The sequence below is a fragment of the Orbicella franksi genome, chromosome 12 (assembly GCF_964199315.1).
Source record: "Orbicella franksi chromosome 12, jaOrbFran1.1, whole genome shotgun sequence".
In the NCBI taxonomy this organism is placed as follows: Eukaryota; Metazoa; Cnidaria; class Anthozoa; order Scleractinia; family Merulinidae; genus Orbicella; species Orbicella franksi.
The window spans coordinates 11,495,123-11,518,113 of record NC_138156.1 but is presented as its reverse complement, the minus strand read 5'-3'; the positions used below and the strand labels follow the sequence as shown (position 1 = coordinate 11,518,113).

The following is a 22,991-nucleotide window of genomic DNA, read 5'->3' as shown; positions in this document are numbered from 1 at the left end:
CAAAACGTAGTCAACTTTTTTTCATTAAGTTGGACCGATCTTGTTTTGGCTCGTTTAGACAAATAAAAGTTGATTGTTATTGAGTATTCTTGATGAATTCCTTTTAGGGTATCGGTCGGTTTTGAGGATAACAAGAAGAAACAAGTCATTGACTACCCACGAAATGATAAGATACTGAAGGCAATTGTTGACAATTCAAAGTGGAGAAAATAAGATAACTCTAAAATTTATATCTAGCTAACGCCAACACTGGTGGCATTACTCGCTTGTGTTATCGTGGCGCTATTTAAAACTTCAAAAAGTCAAGTCAAGAAAGCTTTCGGGAAATAAATCCGTTAGCTCTCCACGCAAAAATACTGCGTTAAATTAAAGGCTTTACCAACAAAACCCTCTCTCAGCTACCGACATTTTTCGAAATCACTGATTTTTAACTGGATTAAGCGTTATCAAGTACGAGGAGAAAAAAAATTGAGCACAAAATAACCTGATGGCAGACAGTTGTCTCAACACGATTTTCAATAATTAAACATATTTCTCTGACCGGCGTTTTTATAGCTTTAACCATGACGTACGGCCTGCAAACAGTCCATTACTTGTTTTTATTAAAGTGCTAACAAAGTGAATAAAAGATTCATATTTTTTTCCACCCTTACCCTTGTTTCAATGTATTTATAGACCAAAAAAACGTCAAATGCAAAATTATGAGCTTATGATGGATGAATCTAGTTTCACTTTATAGTCGATAGATCCTAAATCATGCATTCAGCATTACTCTGTGTAATGCTTACACTGAATCGCAGAATGAAGAAAAAAACGAACTAAATTTTAATTTCACAAGAAAACTTTCCCAAGACATTAATTGCACCACGTTTTGAATGCAACGCCAGTAATGCATACTAGCTATAGCCTATTTCTTGACTAATTTGATTTAGAACATGCATACATTTCCTCATGTTTGTAACATACACTGCATAAGACAAAGCGAAATTGATTAAAACACAGAAAAAGTTTTTAATTTCCACAGGGGAAACTATCCATGTCCTTCATCAAAGTAACACGCTTAGAAAAAACGCACGTAACCGTCTGTTCTACAAAGGAATAAGGAATAAGAATGAATTAGTCATCGATAACGTTAAATTAGAATCGACTAAAAGAGCATTTTTTTACAAAGGGGCACACATTTTTAATAATTGTGTCATGGATTTAGTTCTAGTCTTTATATCTCCTTTTATATTTATATTTTTAGATTTTTGCATAGATTTTTTAAATTTTTGAACATTTTATATTTTATTTTATTAATTATTTATTATTTTACGCAGGACCCATACTGATATCGATAGCATTTTGTATAACTGAAATGGCCACCCTGCATAAATATGTCTTATATTTTATTATTATTATTATTATTATTATTATTATTATTATTAGGTGGGTCAGGCAAAATGGTGCATGTTTGTAGAGAGAATACAGTTATTTCTACAAGGGCAATGCATTTAGCGACGTTACTGATCTTACCTCCAATTACGTATTTCTTGACAAAGTTTTAAAAGGTCGGACTATTGAAGTTCACCATTCGTTTAAAGACGAACACAAAGGGGTACAGTAGCTTTCTAGGGTACGTCTCTCCCAAGGCCAATGCCAAGGAAACAACAAACGGAAACAAACATTAATTTGACCACCTCATTTATCTTCATCCATTCAAAACTTTTTTAAATTAATTTTCATACTAATGTATTTGTTAAGATATCACATTTTCCCTTTAGGTTCTTGTTCAAAAAAAATTGGTCTTTGTGAACAATACCAAAACGAAAAGCATTTCCTTAATAACAACCTAGACTGAGTTCTTTCTTTGAATAACACCCTCCCAGCCAACGCGGATCTCGATCAGACACGTATTAAAGAAAAAAAAATTCCGCTAAATGTCCCATGCAAATTTTAATCCCAATTTGTTTTTAACTGTTTCGTAAATAAAGACCAATGAATAGACTAAAAATTCTTGTCGCAACTCAGGTAACCAATCATCCTGGTACGTTACGCAAAACTTATATTAATAAGTGTTAATCGGCCATATATTTGGGCTTGTCGCGTGGCTAATGGACCAGTCAGATGATCCATCAACATATTTTATTCATTAGCCCAACCCACGCTGCATTTTATCTACTGAAATGGTCGACGAGTTTACTCAAGCACTTCAAAGGACGTAAGCTGTCAGTTTCGTTTACTCAAACGTCGCCTTTTGTTGCGTCATCTTAATCTTATTGGCTCTGCAAGGGCGACTGAATACAAATTCTTCCTTAAAATCAGTCAGCATCATCTCAAAGATTTAGATTAATTCGCCTTAAGTAAGATCAGTTCTAAAAATACTGGCTGCTGTTTTATCTGAATATATAACGTCATGAACGGGACAGTGGTTCTTCCACCTCGTTCAACATTTCTGGTGCTTCTAGAGTCAGGCATAGCCACCATCTTCATGCTCCTGGCGATAGCTGGTAATCTTACTGTCTACTTGGCAATTTATCGAAACAGGCTACTGCGAACCGTACCAAACTTCCTCCTGCTGAATCTGGCCACCGCTGATATTCTTAACGCGGCGGCCAGTTTCCCACTTCTCATCTCCGTTCTCGTCAGCGGCGCGTGGGGTTTTCAGGGAAGCGTTTGCCAGTTTCAGGCTTTTCAAACGTATCTCTCCTACCCTTGCAGTCTTTTAACCCTGGCCGTCACCAGTGTTACAAGGTATTACGCCACAGTTCATCCAGTCAAGCATCGTGGAATATTTAAAGTAAAAACACTCTGTGTTTTGATCTCAGCTGTCTGGGTTGCATCGTTTGCATTCGCCGGTACACCTCTAGTCGGATGGGGACGGTATCAGTTTGAGCCTTTCTACGCTCTCTGCATTCACGATCACAGCTCCAGTACATCGTACAACATGTTCCTATTTGTCTTCTTGATAGTAAACTCAACGGTGATCGTAACTTGTTATTCAAAAATTTTCAAAGCCATGAAAACAAGAAATCGCAGAGTCCATTCGCTCTTTGCCCAAGGCTCGAGCTCCCGGCAGCTGGAAATAATAAACGCACAAGAGGTGAAACTAACAAACACGATCTTCATCGTAATATGCCTATTTGCCATTTGCTATGTTCCCACAATTCTCCTAGGTTTCTTAATGTTCACTCTTTTGCATGTTCCTCGATTTGCACGGATGCTCTCAACGTTTTCGGTGGGGCTTACTTCGGTTGTGAATCCAATTGTTTACTGGGTGCGAAGCAAAGCTTTTCGTCAAGCACTAATAGGAATTTTTCGAAAAAACAATATGCTACGTATCGACGTGAGTGAGAATGCTGGTTCATCGAACACGGCTGAACGTGCACTAGTTTCAAACAGAAACATTTAGCCGTTATTAAGAACGAAAAACATTAACTTTGCAAGAGGATAAGAGTCTTTAAATGGTAGTGGCAATCCTAGTTTTAATCGATGTCCTATCAGGATGTGTTAGTTATGATCGATGTCTCGTGGAAATCAAACGACAAGATTAACTTGAAATTTGAATCTATAAAAAGGGACGCTCATGTCCTGGTCGTAGTACGTATACTGTACGCGGAGAGATCAAGTTCAGTTTATTAACTGCAGAGTGAAACGCATAATTTTGTTTCTTCTTGTTTTTTACTTTTATTTTGAAACCTGAAATCCTCCTAAAAATGATAATGATGCGCCTATCTTCCCACGTTACTGCCAAGCAATAGCCTTTGTTTGGAATATACAGTAAAGCTCGAGCCTGAAAGTCAGTTTTAACGTCAAGTGAATACATACTAGTTTTACGTCTTTGTTTAAGCCAGATGATCGACTTGTTAAAAACTAATGGGAAATTCACTTTAAAAATCTCATCTGACCCGATTTCGAGCGATTAACAGCAGTTCAAATTTATTCAAACGTCGGGAAAGATTTGCAGGAGATATCACTGTACCAATCAATAGTCTTTTTGTGATATCAATAATTTATCTTAGTTCTTACTGGTTTCCATGACAACAGTTCAAATTGCACTCTTACTTCATGGATTTCTTAACATCAACGCGAATCTACAGCCAATGTATTTTGATGGAGTAAGAAACGTCTGATATAATGGGTTATTTAAGCCTTGTTGATAAGATCGGAGGTAAAACCAAGTTCAAAGCACGAAAAAAAAAAAATGTGTATAGTACTAAACGTTTTTCACTTGAAAATACTGGATCAATTTCAAAACAAAACTGGTCTTATCTATTCGCGTTTAATAAATAAAATGCGGCGTATCCTGTGCAATTAAAAAAAAAGATTATTATCTTCAAGTTATTTTATTAAATGAAGGAGTTCATATTCTCCGGTGCTATTCCTTACTATGAAACTAATAACAAAACACGTTTGTTTCTTGAAACTCAGGTTAATATTAAATTGGCATACTGCCGTCGGTTTAGTTTTTCGGCATTGCAAAGGGCATAGAAAGACTCAAGACGACAGCTGTATCAATATAATTTTCGCTTATGTAATAAGATAAAAAAAATAAACGTTTTTCACTCTCACAAAGGATAAGATATTCTGCAAGTAAAATTGCAGGAAAACTTTTCACTGCCCACTTGCTAAAAAACTGTTATCTCATACATAATTGTTTCATACAAAACCATACAGTTATTGCCACCGTTTGCCGTATATCCGAAAAAAAAAAAAACTTTGATTAGCTTTTTCCCTGACAACTTTTGACATCTTTTGTTGCCTTCCGCCTCGCTCGACCAATTAAAATCCTAGTTAGTGTGCGAGTCAGCCGGACAAGTGAAAGTAACCAAATAACGCTGATAAATTGCACCTGCAGGGTTGTTTAATTAAGGACGGATAGTATTTGCCTGCTAGGTTTTTCATTCATTAACAGGGCTTAATCGTTCGATGTTTTGTAGGCTTTATGGAACCAAAATGTGTTGTTAATTAACAATTAACAAACTCTAGACATTCATTCGAGTTTCTTGTTGATTTTTTTTTTTTTTTTTTTTCGATTTTTTACTGATTTCACGGTGGAGAAACGACGAGAGATTTTTTTTTTTTGATGGGGGATTTATTGACTTTGTGAAACAATTAAGGACAGCTGAAGCTCTAATAGAAACGAAAATCTGTAAGGTTAGTATTCAATAGATAGACACCAAAACAAACGCTCTAAACCATAAGTGTTCTTGTATTTGGACGATCCATGTTGTAGACTATAGTGATTTTGTTTAATTTCCTTCTTTTTTTTCTCCGTTGCATTTCATTTCAAGCAATTCGACTATACCCAATTAACCCCTCATGGACACATTTGGCGAACCAGCAGAAGAAGGGACAGTTGTTAAGGCTAACCGCCTCTTTCGGGGTTAGGTGCGCAAGGTTTTCAAAGGAGGTTTTATCGATATTTTTCCATTCTTATCCTACAGATCATTCTAATGCACATTCTGTTTATCTTTTAAGATGATATAGCCGAACTGTTTTTGGTCTTTTTGTCCTTGTCTTAAGAAGAGTCTCGGCGTAAATGCTTTTATAGAAATAATGTATTAGATTTACATGAATAACAATTGAGTAAAAATCATTTTCAAAACCCCTGGTTTTAATTAGAAAGCGTAAAAATTTGATCACGGACAAATGATGGCTCAGTTCCCATCGGAACGATGAACGATGCTCAAATGAAAATCGATTTTCTATCTTTTGCACAGTTGATATTTTACTCGGTATACTCCACAGTGTTAACACACTCCCCCAAAATCCTCTTATCGAAATCGCCAACTATTGGCGGCCCATTCCCTTTATCAATATAGAAACTAATTTTACTCGCTGAAAGTTTTTTTTCTGTATAGTCTTTATTACGACAAGGTTTAAAAGCAATTGCGCATCTAAGTCAGACCAAAAGGCTTACCAAATTATTGTGCTTGTAAAGCGGAGCCACTTTAAAAACGAAAAAGGTATGGGAGCCAGTTCAGCTTCGATCCTTCAGGAAATGGCCTTTGTTACCAAATCTAAAACTGTTTCATTATGATCAGGAACTGAATATAACGTTTTCAAGAGTCATAAAATAAACTTCTTCATAAAAGGCGCAATTTCTGAAGTAGAGAGCACTGAACAGAGTGATTTTTAGAACTTTGTATTTTATTCACTTTTCATGTAAGTAAGGTCGATTTTGATGAAGTCACCAAAAACAAGGTGCTCTTTCATTTGATTGTAGAGTTTTTATTGCTTTTTGTATGATTTCGTCTTACTTCGCTCCCATTAGTGCCTTTTCGCATTTAAAGTGGCACGACAGCGTCTATAATTTTATAAACTATGAATATCTGTTTAAAATTTTGCAGAAGAATCCTTTTGAGAATGCATATTTCTATTCTCTGTGGCGGTTTTGGCTAACTATAAATAGAAATTCAGCGAGAAACTGTATAGAACGCTAATGAAAGTCAGCTTTCTGTAGCTAAACTGACGAAGGCTAAAGTATTATCCGAAACGTGTTTGGATCAAAAACAGTCAACCACTCCTGAGTACAGCTACAATATTAAAGGTAATAGAAAGCGCAATAATTTTCTCATGATGATAAGAACTTGCTATTAAATGTTAAAAGGAAATCTATATGAAAAAAAAGGTTGAAAATAACTAAAACTTCATAAATCTTAATTGAAAATGTTCTTTTAGCATATAATAATAAAAATGTAAAACTTAAAGCGTCCTTATTGGCTGACAACACGCCAATTAGTTCCAAGTAATGTAAAAAGTTGAAGCTAAGTGCTTTAACTTTCTGAGGGTAGAAAGTTAAAATGACATAATGGTTTATTATTAGCAAGTAATCCAATTGCAATTTGAAATAAATAAGCACTCGTGAATTTTTCAAAGACTACAAATTGCACTCACCCAACAGGCTCGTGCAGGTTTTTTAGTTCTTGGACTTATTTATTTCAAATTTTACTCGAAATCATTTGATTATCTATACAAATATAAGCTACAAAAATGATTGTGTTAATGGAAATTACGTTGTGGGCACATTTCAATGTACCAAAATTACACTTAAAATCATTATTTCTCAAGGCAAGATTTGAATTAATAAAGATGTCTCCGTATTACTATTTAAACATAACAGATTGACAGCAACAAATGTATATATTAGCAGCACAATAATTTTACAGTGTACGAAAAGCTGAACCAAGAACATATAAATACGCGGAAATTATCCTTAAACTGGTCTGTCGCCTCCAGTGTGACGATACCGCGAGGCATGTTTAGCAACTTAAAAGCACCAAAGAAGCTAGGTCACGGATGCTACATAATTTTAAGCTTGTAATGTTTTTGGTTTGTTTTGCAGTTTCAATTGGCCCTTCAGTTTCAAACATCCTTGTTGCTTTTTGATCATCTTTAAAATATTGCATACTTTTGAATATCGTCATCTCATTGGTTGTTTTATGATAATGGTCACCTCATTTGTCGTTGGTGATGATGCCTTATCAAGGGCTTACTTACTTATTCTTGCGCAGAGTTGTGACATAGCTTGTTGAAATATCCCACAATTAATCAAAATTATACGATTTATATCTTCTGTATTTTATGTAGGGTACACTGAGCTTCTTTTAACTTTACGAGGAAGTTACTTTCGGTACCTTGCACAGATAACCAGTTTAACCTGTTAAACTCGTGGGTGGCCTAACCCTATCTCATTTTATAACGAGATTCTGTTTGCAGACACTGCAGTTCAGTTAGATTGCACTGTTCTTTCAGAGTTTACTCTCGGGTGCGTAGGCGTATTTGTCATGGTGCTGCAGATTAATCATGTTTGGTTTCTTAATTCCGGGCTCAACAAATCTGATGTTTTCCATAGGGATGTCTTCATCGTCTTCATCGTCTTCATCTTTTCGACACTGAAAATGACGAACATATCACACAAACAATTAAAAACGTTCCAAGCGCCCGAGACAAGCCGCGTCATTAAGGTCGTCTCACACGAGGGGACTAATCCCTGCGACTAGTCTCTGCAATTAGTCCCCTGAAGAGTTTACACGTAGGGGCTGGTGGCAGGGACTTGTCCCACGAACAGTTCACACGAAGCGTTTTGAGCAACAAGTCGCAGGGACTTGTCCCAAAAATTCAAACTGGTTTGAATTCGTGGGACTAGTCGCAGGGACTAAACTTTGGTCCCTGCGACTAGATTTTGAAGCAAAAATGGCCAGTTCACACGATGGGACTTGTCCCCTAGTGTGTACCGACCTTTAAACTAAACATTATGCATAACAATTTCAGTGCACGTGGCCACAAGCTCCAACGTCAGCTCCAAGTTCTGATATTAGCAATAGGCGCGGGCACTTTCTGCACCTCACCTCCAGTCAATTAAGAATAGGGCTTCCACGGGTACCTCCTTGTTATGGACGTTTTCGTATTCCTTACATTCCAAAAACCGACACGTTGTCTCTGAAATATTGATCCCTCGCTAAAAGGAAAACCTTCTGTGCCCGTATTGTCTATCAAGGCTACACCAATTCAAAGGTGGTGCTCAAACAAAGGGCGCATCGTTTAATGCTAATCATGTTCTATTGATACCTTTTGTCCTTTTAAAACCACTTTTTCCAGCCAGTTTTTTCAGGATCGCGCTGTCGTACTGGTTTTAACACCCTGTCTCCCTGCGACAATTCAACTCCCATTCTCACGCGGGTGTTGTTAGGATCACGTGATTGTTCTCGTGTCTCGCGACTTAGACGTCGCTTGATGGCTCGCTATAGAAGGAAATGAATTCCAAGACATCAAAACAACTCGCATTTTCTTTTTTTAATGATATTAATAACCTAGAAGGCTACGTCCTGCCAAATGTTGTCTGAAATTCAATTTACTTCTAGTTCTACCTTTATTTGCTGTAATCGTATAGATTTCACCTAAATTTAGAAACGTGCCCGAGACAGGAACGTGGAAAAAATAACAGAAATAGTCCTGAGTGGATGGTTGCCGATGGAAAACAATAAGACTGGTTAAAAGGATATGTTTATTTAATAGGTAAAAAGTTGCGTGCGAGCTGTTTTCTTATTATTGCTTATGCATGGAATTCATTTCCCTTTCCATGTAGCTCCTGTACACATCTGTTTTGGAAGTTCGATTTTAATTCTCGCGTCCAGTAAGTATTTCAAACAACATTAGCAGGTAAACCAAAACGTTTATCTCCGGTATCAATAGTACGAAGCGACTGAGAGTAGTTTTACTCCCCCCTGGATGGGATGCTAGTCCATCGCGGGGTTTCCCCCCTTATTAAATTCATCATTTATACCCATTTATACAGCTAGGTAGAGAGAGGCACTGTGAGAATAAAGTGTCTTGCCCAAGAACATAACACAATTTCTCTGGCCAGGGCTCGAACCCGGACCGCTCGATCCGGAGGCAAGCACACTAACCAGGACGCCACTGCACCTTTAGAACTATTTAACCCTTCAGCTCTTGAAAACAAAACTACGGTCAATAACTGTAGTTGAGTAATTCTGGCTAACAGCGAGTCGAAGTTTCATGTAGTGTTGCTTGTCATTGTTGTTCAGTATTTTCCGAATAGATAATAGACCATTGTACGGTGCTGTGAAAAGTAACCGAGCCTCAGCATGAAAGCGAAGTTTAGGGTGATCTTGGATGATAAAGATAAGAAACTAGTCAACCTAATAACGGGAAATTAGTCTCGCTGGAGTCTCGCTTCTGCTCAAAAGCCTGATCGCAAAGCGCGGAACTGTAAAATGCTAAAATGGGTTATTGTGATGACACTGCCATCAGTATGGATTTTTCGGCTACAATATGTGTCCCCAATTAATAGAAGGGTGTTTCCCCTCTCGCTAGCTAAACTTTAACACATTGATAAAGTTTTCGATAAATTGTTTCTTAAAAATTCGAAAAGAGAGAGCACTGTCACCAAAATCCAGGTAAAAACACGCATCAAATTAAATACTTTACCTGGCTATTCGTAAAGAAAACTACCAGCTTTCTGCAGCGTATCTCGATAACGACCAGGACAATTGAGACTACAACACCGCCAAGAAGGATAATAAAAACACCGGCCAAGTTGTTCACGTCGAGGCTCTGTGTATTGCCAGTTTTCTTCTGTGAAGGCTTTGGGCACTGGCTGCGATCGTCCCACCAACTTCGACGTGTCTTTTCAATAAAGTTCTTTTCTCGTAACTACAAATAAAAAATCGAGGCACGTCAATCTTCACAATGTGAGCAACTTAGCTAAAGTAGGTTCTATAGATGGTATGAGTTGAACCATTCGCCCTTGAGTTTTCAAGAGCGTCGTTTGAGCTAGGAGACAAACTTCATCATACTTAACTGGTTCAGACCTCTCGTCTTTAGCGCAGAACAACTACTACATAAGTTTCATTGGGCGTTGAATGGCATGGGTCGACCATCACCACTTACAAGACTCTTTATAATTGGCCAAACGAAACAGTAAAGAAAAAACACAATACCCCTAGCTTTCACAACAGAAGAGTCGCAAATTAACATTTACAAGAACGAATGAAAATAGAGGTTTCGAGATCTCAAGAGCACTCTTCTCCAATAATTGTGATTTTGATCAAAATGGTTTTAAGTTTTTCAATTTTATCGCAATACTTCATGGTGAAATTATTAAGTAAATTTCTTCTTACACACGTGCCTTTTTCCCGCTTTTTGAACTTGGACTTTGCCGTCATTTATCTCCATTTTGAAGACACGATCTTACATTGTTGTTAAGAAACGCAATATCTGAGTGGCTAATAAGAATATTCGAAAATCGTTGCAAAGCTGACTCCTAATAAAAGGTTTAAAGTGGCGTGTTCCACAAAGTAAAAGATTTAAGGAACAAGATAGTTGCTACTGTTCGTATTTTCTTTTTTTTTTCTCTCTCTCTCTTGGAAAAAACTAATCGAAAATTCTTTGCCAGGTTATGACAACGGAGATCACTGTGTCCCTCCAATGATACTTACCTTTAAAATGGCAACCGTGATTCTGTTGGTGTACGGAGAGTTTCTTTGCAGTCCAATTCCATAGCTCTTTGTTTGAATGAGATTTTTCAACAGTCTCGTATTGCAAGGTTTTTGTTGATTGTAGTACTCCAGGTAAGGATATTCCGTTATGTAAGCATACTTGTCTGTCCTCGCTCGTCTCACTCCTGTTTCGGTATCCTTTACAAAGGTCTTGTACTCCCTCATGTGAGAGAACATTTTTCTATACAGCGAGTCCTCTGATTTTTCGAAGAACTTGTACACTGAGCCTCCATCTTTGACACCGTATTTAATGTCATCCTGATTTGCAAGAGCCTCTAATGAATTGATGGTGTCTGCAGTACGTTTGACTGGCAAAGAGAGAGAAATAAAATAATAATTACTGAAACCCATTTTGCAATTTAACATTGCTAAAACAGTTTTGGACGGTAAGAAGCGAGTAATTAATATTATCAGATAACTTAAATGTGTAAGAAGAGCACAGGATTGCAGACATATGGCAAATAGTTCTTGTTTCTTCGTCGTTTCTTGATTCCTAATTTGCCGAGATAATATTTTGAAGATAGAATTTACTTTGGTAGACTAGTAGATTTGATAAATTGTCATCGATAGCGTCATTTAGCAAGAGGAGAATACTGAATGTACAGTCGAACCTCTCTACAACGGCCACCTCCACAACGGCAACGGCCACTAAAGCGCGTCCCAACTGCCAAAATAACCTCTCGACAACGGCCAGTTAATCAGCGACAGACGAATGGTGTATACAAAACCACATTTTATATTGTAAAAGGTCGCAAACGTGATCTGTACCGCGCGGCGTTGCTATTTGGTTTCCGTTTTATCGATATAATTAGATTGTGATGGGTATTTCTATGCCACAGTCAACATTTTTTAAACACAACATGTTGTACCCCTAAAAAAACAGGTGTCATAATTTACACCCTTACCTCCCCTAACGGCCACCTCTCTATAAGGGCCACTTCCATCTGTCCCCAAGGTAGCGGTTGTAGAGAGGTTTGACTGCATACTTTAAAACAATCAATTTACAGATATTTGGTGGTTCCGCACATCGACACGAGCGGTAAACAGCTCAACTAGATGTCCTCAGGGGCTTCCAGTGTATTCCTTTAGCACACTTTAAATGTGACCTTTTTTTAAACGGTAGCCGGCTTCTACTCAACAAAGCCGAAGGAATCTAGTATTTGTAATGTGAAAGCTTAAAACAGAGATGGAGAGGCTTTTATGGTGTCAGATATTTTAGACCAATATAACAGCACTTTTTGATTTTTGTCTTACTTACTTGTAAAGAAGGCAGCGAGATTTGCCGTGTAGGTAGAAATTAAAATCAAAATAAAGAACCAGAATGTAGAAGCTAACAGTCGACCGGAAGGCGCCAAGGGAGTGTTGTCGGGACCTTGCTGCAGAACGGAAGCTGTAGCGAACCACAGGCTGTTCAACAGGTTAAACTCATTTCCAGGCTCATCATCTGATTCTCGAGCTCGGGCACGGTAACCGAACGGGCTCAAATAGTCCATGACACACATCATTGCCGTGATAAACAAAACCTGGAATAGCAAGTGTCGTTAAAAGAAGCCACTGCAGTGCTGCAATGCCTGAAGCCTACTAGGAAATGCACAAGTCAACCAACCGTAAAATTCTCAAAACAATCATAGTTGTTATCGTTATAATTGTTGACCAGACTATCTAGTTTGCTCTTTTTGGTGGGGTGGAGTTGGGTGGGTTGGGGTTACTACTGGAAAGAATCAAGCGCCCTAAAAATGCTTGGACATATATTCAAAAGGCATTTCAGTGACGTCGAGGATCATATAGGTATATCGCATTAAAAGGTTGTACTCGATAAAGCCATATACTGCACGACACAAACACAATTCTGCAGTCTTAAAATGAACATCGACACGTAATTTAGAACATTGTTTAATAGTTATACCTCACAACTACCGTTTGCAAGATACATTTTAACTAAACTCGTATAGCTGGACGAACTGGAAACAATGACTTCTTGCTCCCTTGACACTCAGAATCTCGGTTAAACAAACATTCAGGACCTCGCTGAAACAAAATTTACTGTTGCCCTTGGATTGAGGTCAGTAAAAATGGATCAAACACTCACCACTCCAACCGTGGACAACCACACTGTACCGGTGAAAGGTTGAAGGAAAGCAAAGTTGTTAATGGGTGGATCACCCGCTTTCTGCATGATGAGACTAAGGCTGAAGTCCATAAATGGCTTGCTAAAATCAATGTCCAACTCGCGTTCTGCGGTTATTGTTATTGGAACAAGCGCCATATCTTTTTCCTAAAAGAAACATGGTATTTATTCTTAGTAACTTCACAGCTAGTGACATGCGCCACACTGTTGCTAGATGTTGCATGCCCAGAGCTGCGTTTCTCACAATCTCGTTCCCAGAGTCTTCGCTCCCCTTGACCAGCGGTCGGAAAACGAGAGCTCTGGGAGCAATCATTTCAGGCGTGCGCAATAGATGCAGACTGGGCAGAGAAACCGGATGGGCAGAATTCGGTTATTTCAAAATGGTTGCTCCCAGAGCTCTCGTTTTCCGACCGCTGGTCAAGGGGGACGAAGACTCTGGGAACGAGATTGCGTTTCTCAGGAAATAACCAAAATTGAATTCTTAAATCCGAAAACGGATTTTGCGTTTCTTTACTAAGCAAATTTGTCCATGATCACCCGGATCGTGGTGCATTAAGGGAACCGAAAAAGCCACTCTGGGTTGGGATTCTTCGGTTGCCTTGATGCACCACGATCCAGTCGATCTTGGATTGTACGTTAAGTAGAGAAACCCAAAATTCGTTATTTATTTAAGAATCCTAAAGAAACCCACCCGTTAATCATACTGTGAGGTTTTCAACACCTTTCAAATTAAAAGAATGTGTTTACCTGATTCTTTAGTTCCTCAATTACATTTGAGTAACTTCCATCACTTCGTAAGAAGATTTCATACTCGAACTCAGCTTCTATCGAAAGCTCTTTAATTACGTCAATGAGAAATCCTTGAAGAACTCCTTCAGACACTTTTCCCGCCAGGTCTTCTGGTTTAGCTGACTTATTTGCCATCTCTACAAATGGTGACTCCTGGAAGAACGTGCGATATTTTAAAAGAAAGCAATATTAACTTGAAGGAATTACATCATAGATAACAGATCACCCCAGCCTTCAGCCCCTCGACTCCCTGGAAACTCACACCCGACCACCCTCAGCAATGTCTGCAAACCGCGTAGTGCTGAACTTTTCAACTTTCGTAATCCATTTAAATCTTCCTAAACATAAGAGAAATCTTTCACTTCTTAAGTAAGGATCGATGATTTTGATGAATCTATTGATTTCAAAGCAGTTTTCTTCAATAGAGGAGTAGCTAAAAGCGACTTTATGAAAAATCCTGAAAACATTATAAGATATTTTTGACAACCCTCTAACCTTTCTGATTGCTAATCAGGATGCGAAAGCTATGGAAGGCAGTATTATCAAGTAATACGGTCGCATACTGGAAAATGACATATCTATCTCCTGTTGTCAATACGAAATTCAAAATCACGCCAAGAATTTGTTTTTTCATATCTCTTGTATAAACTTCGCAAAGAGTTTTCTTTATTCAAATCACGTCATTACGCTCTCTGTTAACTGATGAAAGTTTTAATCAAAAGGGTTGGTCTTAACGTCTTTACCATCTTCAGACAAACGAGTCTGTGGAAGAGAATCATAATGTAAGATATTTCAACTTGTTAATTCTCTCTTTCTCTTTCCTTACCAGTACTGTAGTTATGCTGAGCTTTGGTAACCTTATTTTTGGACGCGGCCCGGGGTCACCAGGATTATGGCATTTAACAGACTCATAGAAGTTCCCAAGCCAATCCGGTTCCTCGCTGTTCATCGGCAAAACAGAGACTCCATTTTCACCAGGCACTGGCTTCCATGAGCCAACCTAATGTGTAAGTCAAGCAGAAAAGTAAGGTAAGGCTAAGTTTGTGTTAGAGCATAGTGACCCACACGGTGGCATTATGTCCAGCCTCAATCCTCTCCCTTGATGGGATGCTAGTCTATCGCAGGGTTCTCCCTCCCTCCAGCGTTCCACCGTCACCCATTCGATCACATACCCGATTGACGAGAGTTACTTCGCTACTGTGAAAGTGTCTTTCCCAAGAACTCAACCCAGTGACCCACTTATTCAACCTCCTGTCAAATTTAGCATCGAAAAAAGGAGTTGTTTGTGCAGTTAGCTTCCACTTCAGCTAAATTTCGCAAAATTTAGAGGTTAATGAGACACTTGCAATTGATAAGTAGGGGGAGGTGAAAAAGAGGAAGTAACTTCCCCTGTTCCACCCCTTAGTCTTTCATCCTGACCCCCCCCCCTACTTTTACCAACTCTTATTCACCTTCCTCTGTTTTCCCAATCCAAGATGACACATTTAGCAATTATTAAAGAAACACAGTTACACTGTACCTTTTTGATATCTTCAGGAAGAACATTCAAAATGTCCATGCCATCTTGCACCATCCGTTCGCCTGAATCGCCATCAAATCTTACATCACCTGTTAAACCTTTAAAGCTGACCTGGAATACGAAAAAAAAGAAACGTTTCTATGAGTAATTCCGCATAACTATTATCTCACTAAATACTAAATAATGTATATAATCCCCAGAAAGAATGACGGTTAAGAGAGCTAATTATTCATATAGATTTATTTCTAAGGTAATCCCTCTCAGGTTATTTTCAGATATAGAACCAGTCCTCCCGCAGATAATGTTGCCACGCAAGATGCGTAATATGCTTTCGAGAAGGATGAAACTGCCTGTCCAAATAAGTGAAATCCACGTTATAAGATTGGTTATGTCTTGACCCTCCTTGATCTCTGAAGCCGAGTGATCTAAGGAAATAACTTAAAAAGTAGGATTACCTTGGGAATAAGGCCTATATAGAGGATTAACTCTCTTACCCTTCATCTTCTCTTGATGTCCCTGATTAACTGCCATTATAATATCACAGAAAACGTTCTAGAGTCTAAAGCACATGTTGCCTTTGGAAATTAATCCAAAGAATAACCAAACCTATTGAATCTGTCGCTCCACGATGAGAACACAAGCATTTTCTCTATGAATACTTATAAATGAATAATGATATGAATATGAATGTGAATAATTATAAATAAACATCTGGCATGACATGGGATGAGAGCGAGAGAGAAAACACCAAGCAAAATACTAGATATGCTATGGAGTTTTGGAAATCAAAATTGAAATTAGTCACTACATAAGCAATTCACTGAGTGCATTTTATTTAACGTCGCTTCGTTGTATTTTTTTTTTTCCGAGTGTATCCCTTTGATACACACTCTCTCTCGCTGTCTTATCACCAAGTCCGTCCTTGGGGATAGGGTACAGTATTTTGCCTAATTCTCAGCTCATGTACTATTGTTTTCGGAGTGTTAATGACATCAGGCGAGAGCAGGATTCGTATTTCCCCCACCTTTCTTAACTCATGCAGTATTCTTTGTCCCAGTCCTTCACCCTCTTTCACCATACTTCGCAAAGGACAGTTCACATCGTTTCCATATGAATGTATCATCTTTCTCCCCTCCGGGCTCATCAGGATTGTTTCCATTGCTTTTCCGACCACGACGGCTGTATCATATACTGCGGCGTACATTGCCTTAAGGAAAGATGAACTTAATTCATTAAAAAGTCGTTTAGGAAATTAAATCACAGTATTTAGAGAGCAAGCCACATCAGGCTTTGCTGGTTTTTAATGCGGGTCCTCTATCCTGGTCGCATTGGAATTTGGAGATGTTTGTTGTGGAGGAAGGAAAACCAGAATACCCGGAGAAAAAACCCCGAGGCAAGGCGGGAACCAACAACAAACTCAACCCACATATGGCACCGGGCCGGAATTTAACCCGGTAGGAGGAATGGTAGGAGGCGAGCGATCTAAGTACCGCGCCATCCCTGCTTCAAAAGTAATTATCAAGTAAGTGGTCTGGCCTCTGTTGCTACGAGTTATAGTCGTACTTTCCTCGATTTTCGCAAGGGAATCGAAACGAACGGAGTTTCGGTAAACATACAATTATTATATTGAAACTAATTGAAATCACTGTCTGTCTGAACATTACCACTCGAACTCTAATACAAATATATTCACTGAGAATGTCCTGGCATTTTCAGCTATATGGTAATCAATATTATTGAAAGACAGACGAAACTCTCATTGCCCATAGTATTGGCGTATTTTTCACGTGATATATTTGAGCATAACATGAACTAGAGCAAAACCAAAGCGAAAAAACGCCAACTCTTCCGCCAACATGTTATGCTTTCTTTCCGTTTTCGCGATACTCACCAGGGAGTAATCAAGGGCTCCTCTCTGGATGACTTCTGAGGCTCTCTTTTCGTAGTCTTTCGCAGCGATTTCATTGCTGAGGTGAAGACTTAGTCCCACCATGCCAAGAATGGCTGGATATGTCTTGTTAGGACCGGCCACTTCCTGTTGATTTCAAAATGAGCAAGTATCACTGAATAATTATTAACTCGGGATTGCTTTATAGACCAGGAAGGTAATACAATATTACTCAGTGATTTACCTGAACCAACAGAAAAGTACAAGGATAAAATCGTACGAGTTATGCGTTTGAAATCATGATTGTCCTGTTTCACAGATAACTCTTTTCAGATAACTCTTTTCGGAGGAGTTATCTGTCTCTTGAGTGAAAACGGTTATTTTTAGGACTGATGTAGTAAAATTGTCTTTAAGATATCTTGAATGTCGGGAAATCGATCAAGAAACAATTTATAAAAGCAAAACATGAAATAACAAAGCCTTACCAAATCGGAGGCTATCCACTTTAAATCCTTGTCATTGATTCCCACGAACAGTGCCTGTAACGACCAGAAAAATATAAAATAAGAAAGCGTGGTAATGAAACAGCAGTTTTCAAAAACTGTTGTATTAGTGCGCGCCACTGGCCAATGTATTTTCTTTCTATTGACTACGAATGCGACAGTCTCAGTTTTCACTCCTAGTAGTTGAAATAAGCTTGTGGTAGAAATAAAATCAGTGGTGATAAATGTAAAGATCGGGAAAACATTAACGATCCTACCCTAATGAATGCTGCGATAGCAACTAGCAACTACGTTACGAGTTGCTTTTTTCTATTTTCCCAAGCTAATACACCAGAATTACTTATAAAAGGGTTTCTCACCACTCCATAAAAGAAAACTGCTTTCGTTATACAAAGTTTCAAACAAAATAATTCGGTGAAGTTGGTTTGCGTGTTTGAAAACTTCGAAACGCCCAGGGAGCTAACCAGAACCAAATCATGGCCAAGACCATTATGGAATACTATTGCACCAGTATCATGTTACCTCGTTCATAATCTTCGTTAAGTCCCTTTGATCGCTGAAGAGTATAACCTGTTTGATATGTGATTTTAGGAGGGAAGTAAGAGCTTCTCTCAGCTTGTACTTATTATCTAAAGGAAGCTCTGGCATCATTTCAGCGTTATACTGCGTCCACTTGCGAGCTGATGCATAGAACACGGAAGCCTGTCGGGACTTGCGAGCTGAAATTGAGATAAAAACAAAGCGTATTGGCATACAGTCCAAACTCGTAAAGTAATATATCAAACACGAAGGACCGTGTTTGGCCACATTTCCAAACACCGAGATGACAGTTGAAAATGATACTTTTGACGAGCTTCGAGGCATTTTTAAATTTGGTCACACATTATCATGAGTTTTAGTTTTCTATATCTTCTCAATCGAAGCTAAAACTAAGGAGAAAAGGGAGGAAAAAATTTTAAAAAGCCTACGCTAATTATGATCAGATATCCAAACACAGTCATGGTTCGATAACTTGAATCAAAACTCGTTTCTTTCCCCTCACTCGAATACTGTAATTTTAGCTCGGATTTCTCGAGCTGCCCGATTTTTCAACCTAATTTTCGTTTTCTTTGAAGGTTCAAAAAATTGGGTTCCTGCTGTATATGCAGAACTATAATTACATGCACTTACCATCATAGACAACAGCTACTCGATTAAATGAGTAAAATTTCATCACATCGAACAGAGCCTTGCTGACAACACGATACGACGGTCTAATAGACATGGCGTATTTGTGAGAAGTTTCGTCTTCAATGGCGTCTACTTTTATCAGAGGAACTTGCAGGAGTGAACTTAACGCAAAGGCTTTTTCATCGTTGCACGCCAAGTCGATAACAGAAAACACTGAAGAGAAGTTAGACGCTACATCTGCAAGAGGAAGGAAACAAAGAAGATCACCCTACGTACGGTGACATCATAGCCAAAATTTTTCGCATTGATAGGTTGCCATGTAAACACAGCCTTCAAGTATCTGCTATTGCTGGCTGCGTCTTTTTGTTACGTAACAAAAGAGCTACAGTTGTTTGCACATAGTGGCAGCCATGTGATGTCCTATGTATCAAAACTGCGGACAGGGGAAATATTATTGATATTTATATAATTTTTTGTACATCTAAATGTTTTCTGGTTCATTTAAACAGCAATTCCGTGTAGAATATATTGTCAAAATTTTAATGGCACTACTTTCTTCACTCACAAGAAATGATTGACAAGGTATCATGGCTGAGTGACGCAAACTGATGGAAAAGCTTATTTCTCTGACACCTAAAGCTATCAAGAGAATTTACCTCTGCTTCAAAACTGAGTGCAGATGTAAAACCTTCCATATGAACATGAATTCTAATCTCACAGTCATTTTCGTGAAACCAAGAACCCATGTCATTTTTAAGAAAAGATGTACAGATGAGATGTAAGAGCATAGCGAAGAGTAGCTTCAACGCTGATGTTAAAAAGTACACGTAGCCAAATGAAACTGGTTTGCAATATGAAACGTAGCGTGAAATATAATAATAATAATAATAATTAATAATCACTTTATTTAAGTGTCGATGTATTTAGCATTAATGTGCTAATTGGGGACACTGTAAATAAATAAACAAATATTTCAAATATAACATAAACTGTTAAGAATCCCAACTGGTGGGAGGCTGACCAGTTGGCTATTTACACAACGCGGCCGAGGAGTTGAACTCGGGGCTACCGAGAACAAATCCAGATAGCGGTAGGGCGATGGATTTGAACCAGGGCCCTCCAGATTTCAAATCCAGCGCCCTAAACCACTCGGCCACGCCGCCTCCGTTAAAAATATGGAAATACAGAAAGTAATTAGCAACAGTATGTCTACCGTATAAACAAACGGAAAAAGAGAATTAAAAACGGCCTCAACGACTGAAAGTTAACGCGACGTGTTCATTTTGTACATACCTTTAGAAAGAAGATCCTTCCCATCAACACTCAGAGGAGTTAACACTAATCTGTAGTCATACGTCTTAAGTATCCGTGGCAACTCGTTCCTAAAGACGTCCTCAAGAACACTTTTAAGACTTTCGCTGTCTTTGTTGTACAACGCCCCTGGAGAGGAAAAGTGGTTTGTTAGCGGACTGCCACATAAGTAAACAATCTTCGATTCTCGCCCCGCTCGAGCTACGTCCGAGGAAGAAATAAGAAGAAGTAACACTTTATTAAAGTGACTGACTCTTAGCTACACAGTTTTGACTAACTACATAGATTTTACCGAGATTTGACCCGAAAGATTCCACACCGAGAGCGTTTTCTACAAAGTTCTGTATAATTTGGCTGATCGGTTCTTGTTATCGTTGTTTCATTATTGAATAAACTGAACGTTATCATGAACAGCCCTACAGCTGTATTTTGAGCAGGCTGAACTGTAATGACAACACATGCTCTAGAAAGCTCACCTTTGGCCGTAATTAAAACTCTCCATTATATGAATTTCACTTGGTGTCAATGAAATATTAATCTGTTTTACAGTGAAAATGTTGCCGGATAAATTTTGACTACGCTTCGATCATGAAAAACGTCTTCCTATTTTGCAAAATATGCATGTGAGAAAATGTATTTAAGATATTATGACCTAAACTATTTATTTCCAGAGAAAGTGTTGGAAAATGTGGGAGCAATGTAAAATAATCATAAGTTGCCAAGTTGTGCAAATGAATCTTCACCATCAGTAATGATGTGCTTCTAGTATGACGGTATTTTGTCAACATCTGGTTTGTTAACCACAATATGATCAGGCTGTACGCAAGATTAATTATGTTTTTGCAGCTTTCTCACGTTTTATTCCTAAATCAATCGTTAGCTATCCCTTTTGTTAAGTACATCAAATTCTTTGACTCGAGTAAAATGATTCTTCGTTTTTCTTTGAAGAAAACCATATCTTAAATAAAGATTTATGACACAGTTCTTGAGTTTTACCTCAGCGATTTGGAGCATACGGATTTTATTTAGAATTTTATCAATTCCACGAAAACACCATAAAACTTTTATGTTTCTGACATAACAAAAGAGTGCGAGGCCAAAATTAGCTAACAAAGTTGTGTTTAATTCAACTCAGTTATTCGAAATGACAATTTCTCAGCTGAATTATCTTCTGATATTTAATTTCGTATTTTCTTAGACAAAAAGAATTTTCATGCTTTGATTCTATTTCCTGGGTTTACATTTTGTTAACAAAACGGCTGAAAGTAGTGGCTATCAGAAAATAATCTTTCAACAAACACTTTCTTTCAAGAACGCATACAAAAACTCCGAACATACCTTGATTTCAATGTTTGAAAAGGCTTGCAGGCGCTGTGATGTACTTTCGTCTGGCTACAACTTTTCATTTTCTCATAACATGAGTCTCAAAAAGGGCTAGCTAGGTTTTCTTATTCTTTTAGCTTACCTATTTTGATCAGCGTCGCTTTGTCTTGGGACGTCAATGCTAAAAGGAAAAAGGCGTGGAGAAAAGCCGGTACGAAAGACTTCCACATTGTGAGCTTATTTCAGGATACTGAAATACTCCGTGAAGGCAATAGTCCGTGTGTTTTCTTTCCAAGCGGTGAAATTACGTTCCGTAATATTTAAAGCTTTTGTGTTTTTGCAAGCAAATCGATTCCAGGGTCAGTTCCTCCTGAAACAATCAGCCAGTGATCTTTGAAACACTCTTCGGGATCTCTTTTAAATGCGCATCGCAGCCCTTCGTTGATGAGTCAGAAAACTTCTCTTTAATAATTGATTTTCTCAGGACGTGTTTACATTGAAAACGAAGTTGTTAAATTATGCATAGCGGCCTGTTTCATGACTAAATCTGGAAAACGGACATTTGCCTGCATTAAAATTCATATGAAATAGTAAACAAGTCGGCACTCTTAAAAATCACTTTCGCACGCACATATTCCGAAGTCGAAATCACGTTTATCGACGGCTGCTTATGAGATTGATATTATGTTATTCATCGTTATTATTTTTCCAGTTACCAGTTATGCAGTCATGAAGACCATTCCGTAAACAGAAAATTTAGGCTTTGAATCGTGCGCTGCTTAATGCTGACTAAGACTTATACTCTTGCTGGCAATTCCTGATCAGTTCGTCACGTATACACACTCTTAATTAGCATAATCATTGACCTTTATTTTATAGTACTTACTTGCAAGTGGGTCTTCAGTTGTCGTTTATGTATCCTTTGAATAAACCTTACTTAACTGCATTTAGTTTTGTGTCATTGTGATGGTCCCGCCTTATGAACTACATATAGGTGCTTCGACTGCAGTAAAGGTGTGATTGACCTTAGCTCCAATTTTTTTTCACCGGCAAGACACCCACACAGCAATTCTGACAAAGCTGAAAAAATACCCAGAAAATTATTTCCACTTTGGTCTCCGACCTAACTACATTTAATCCCTAGCTCTTTTACTGTTCAATTTTTTCCAAAGTTTTAGCTAGTTCTTAACTGATTGAGCTGTTCAATCTTTTCACTATCAGTGAAAGGGAGATTTCCAATAGATCGACGCAACGTAAAGAGCGTGAAGATTACTTTCACGAATATCAGCCGAAGACTGACACGATCTTCTCCCCAATATTCGAAGATTAACGAACATTCCGAAAGTTAGTCTAAAAG

The 22,991-nt window shown here is 38.2% G+C and overlaps 1 protein-coding gene and 1 pseudogene across 2 annotated transcripts; one reads left to right on the top strand and one right to left on the bottom strand.

Moving 5' to 3' along the window:
* Nucleotides 1–2,206: 2,206 nt before the first annotated feature.
* LOC145463847 (melatonin receptor type 1A-like) lies at nucleotides 2,207–4,449 on the top strand. The gene has a single exon (XM_081447640.1). It carries the CDS (start codon nucleotides 2,396–2,398, stop codon nucleotides 3,389–3,391), a length of 996 nt encoding a protein of 331 aa, XP_081303766.1. The 5' UTR covers nucleotides 2,207–2,395; the 3' UTR covers nucleotides 3,392–4,449.
* Nucleotides 4,450–7,786: 3,337 nt separating this feature from the next.
* Nucleotides 7,787–22,521, bottom strand: LOC145462216 (glutamate receptor 2-like; annotated as a pseudogene). The gene is made up of 16 exons (XR_014041177.1): nucleotides 21,777–22,521; nucleotides 20,294–20,440; nucleotides 19,001–19,237; nucleotides 18,353–18,549; nucleotides 17,813–17,866; nucleotides 17,331–17,474; nucleotides 16,464–16,646; nucleotides 15,440–15,550; nucleotides 14,747–14,920; nucleotides 13,879–14,073; nucleotides 13,093–13,278; nucleotides 12,262–12,526; nucleotides 10,944–11,311; nucleotides 9,934–10,158; nucleotides 8,554–8,726; nucleotides 7,787–7,877 (listed from the first exon to the last, which is right to left on the bottom strand). The product of XR_014041177.1 is annotated as a glutamate receptor 2-like (transcript).
* Between the last annotated feature and the right edge of the window lie 470 nt (nucleotides 22,522–22,991).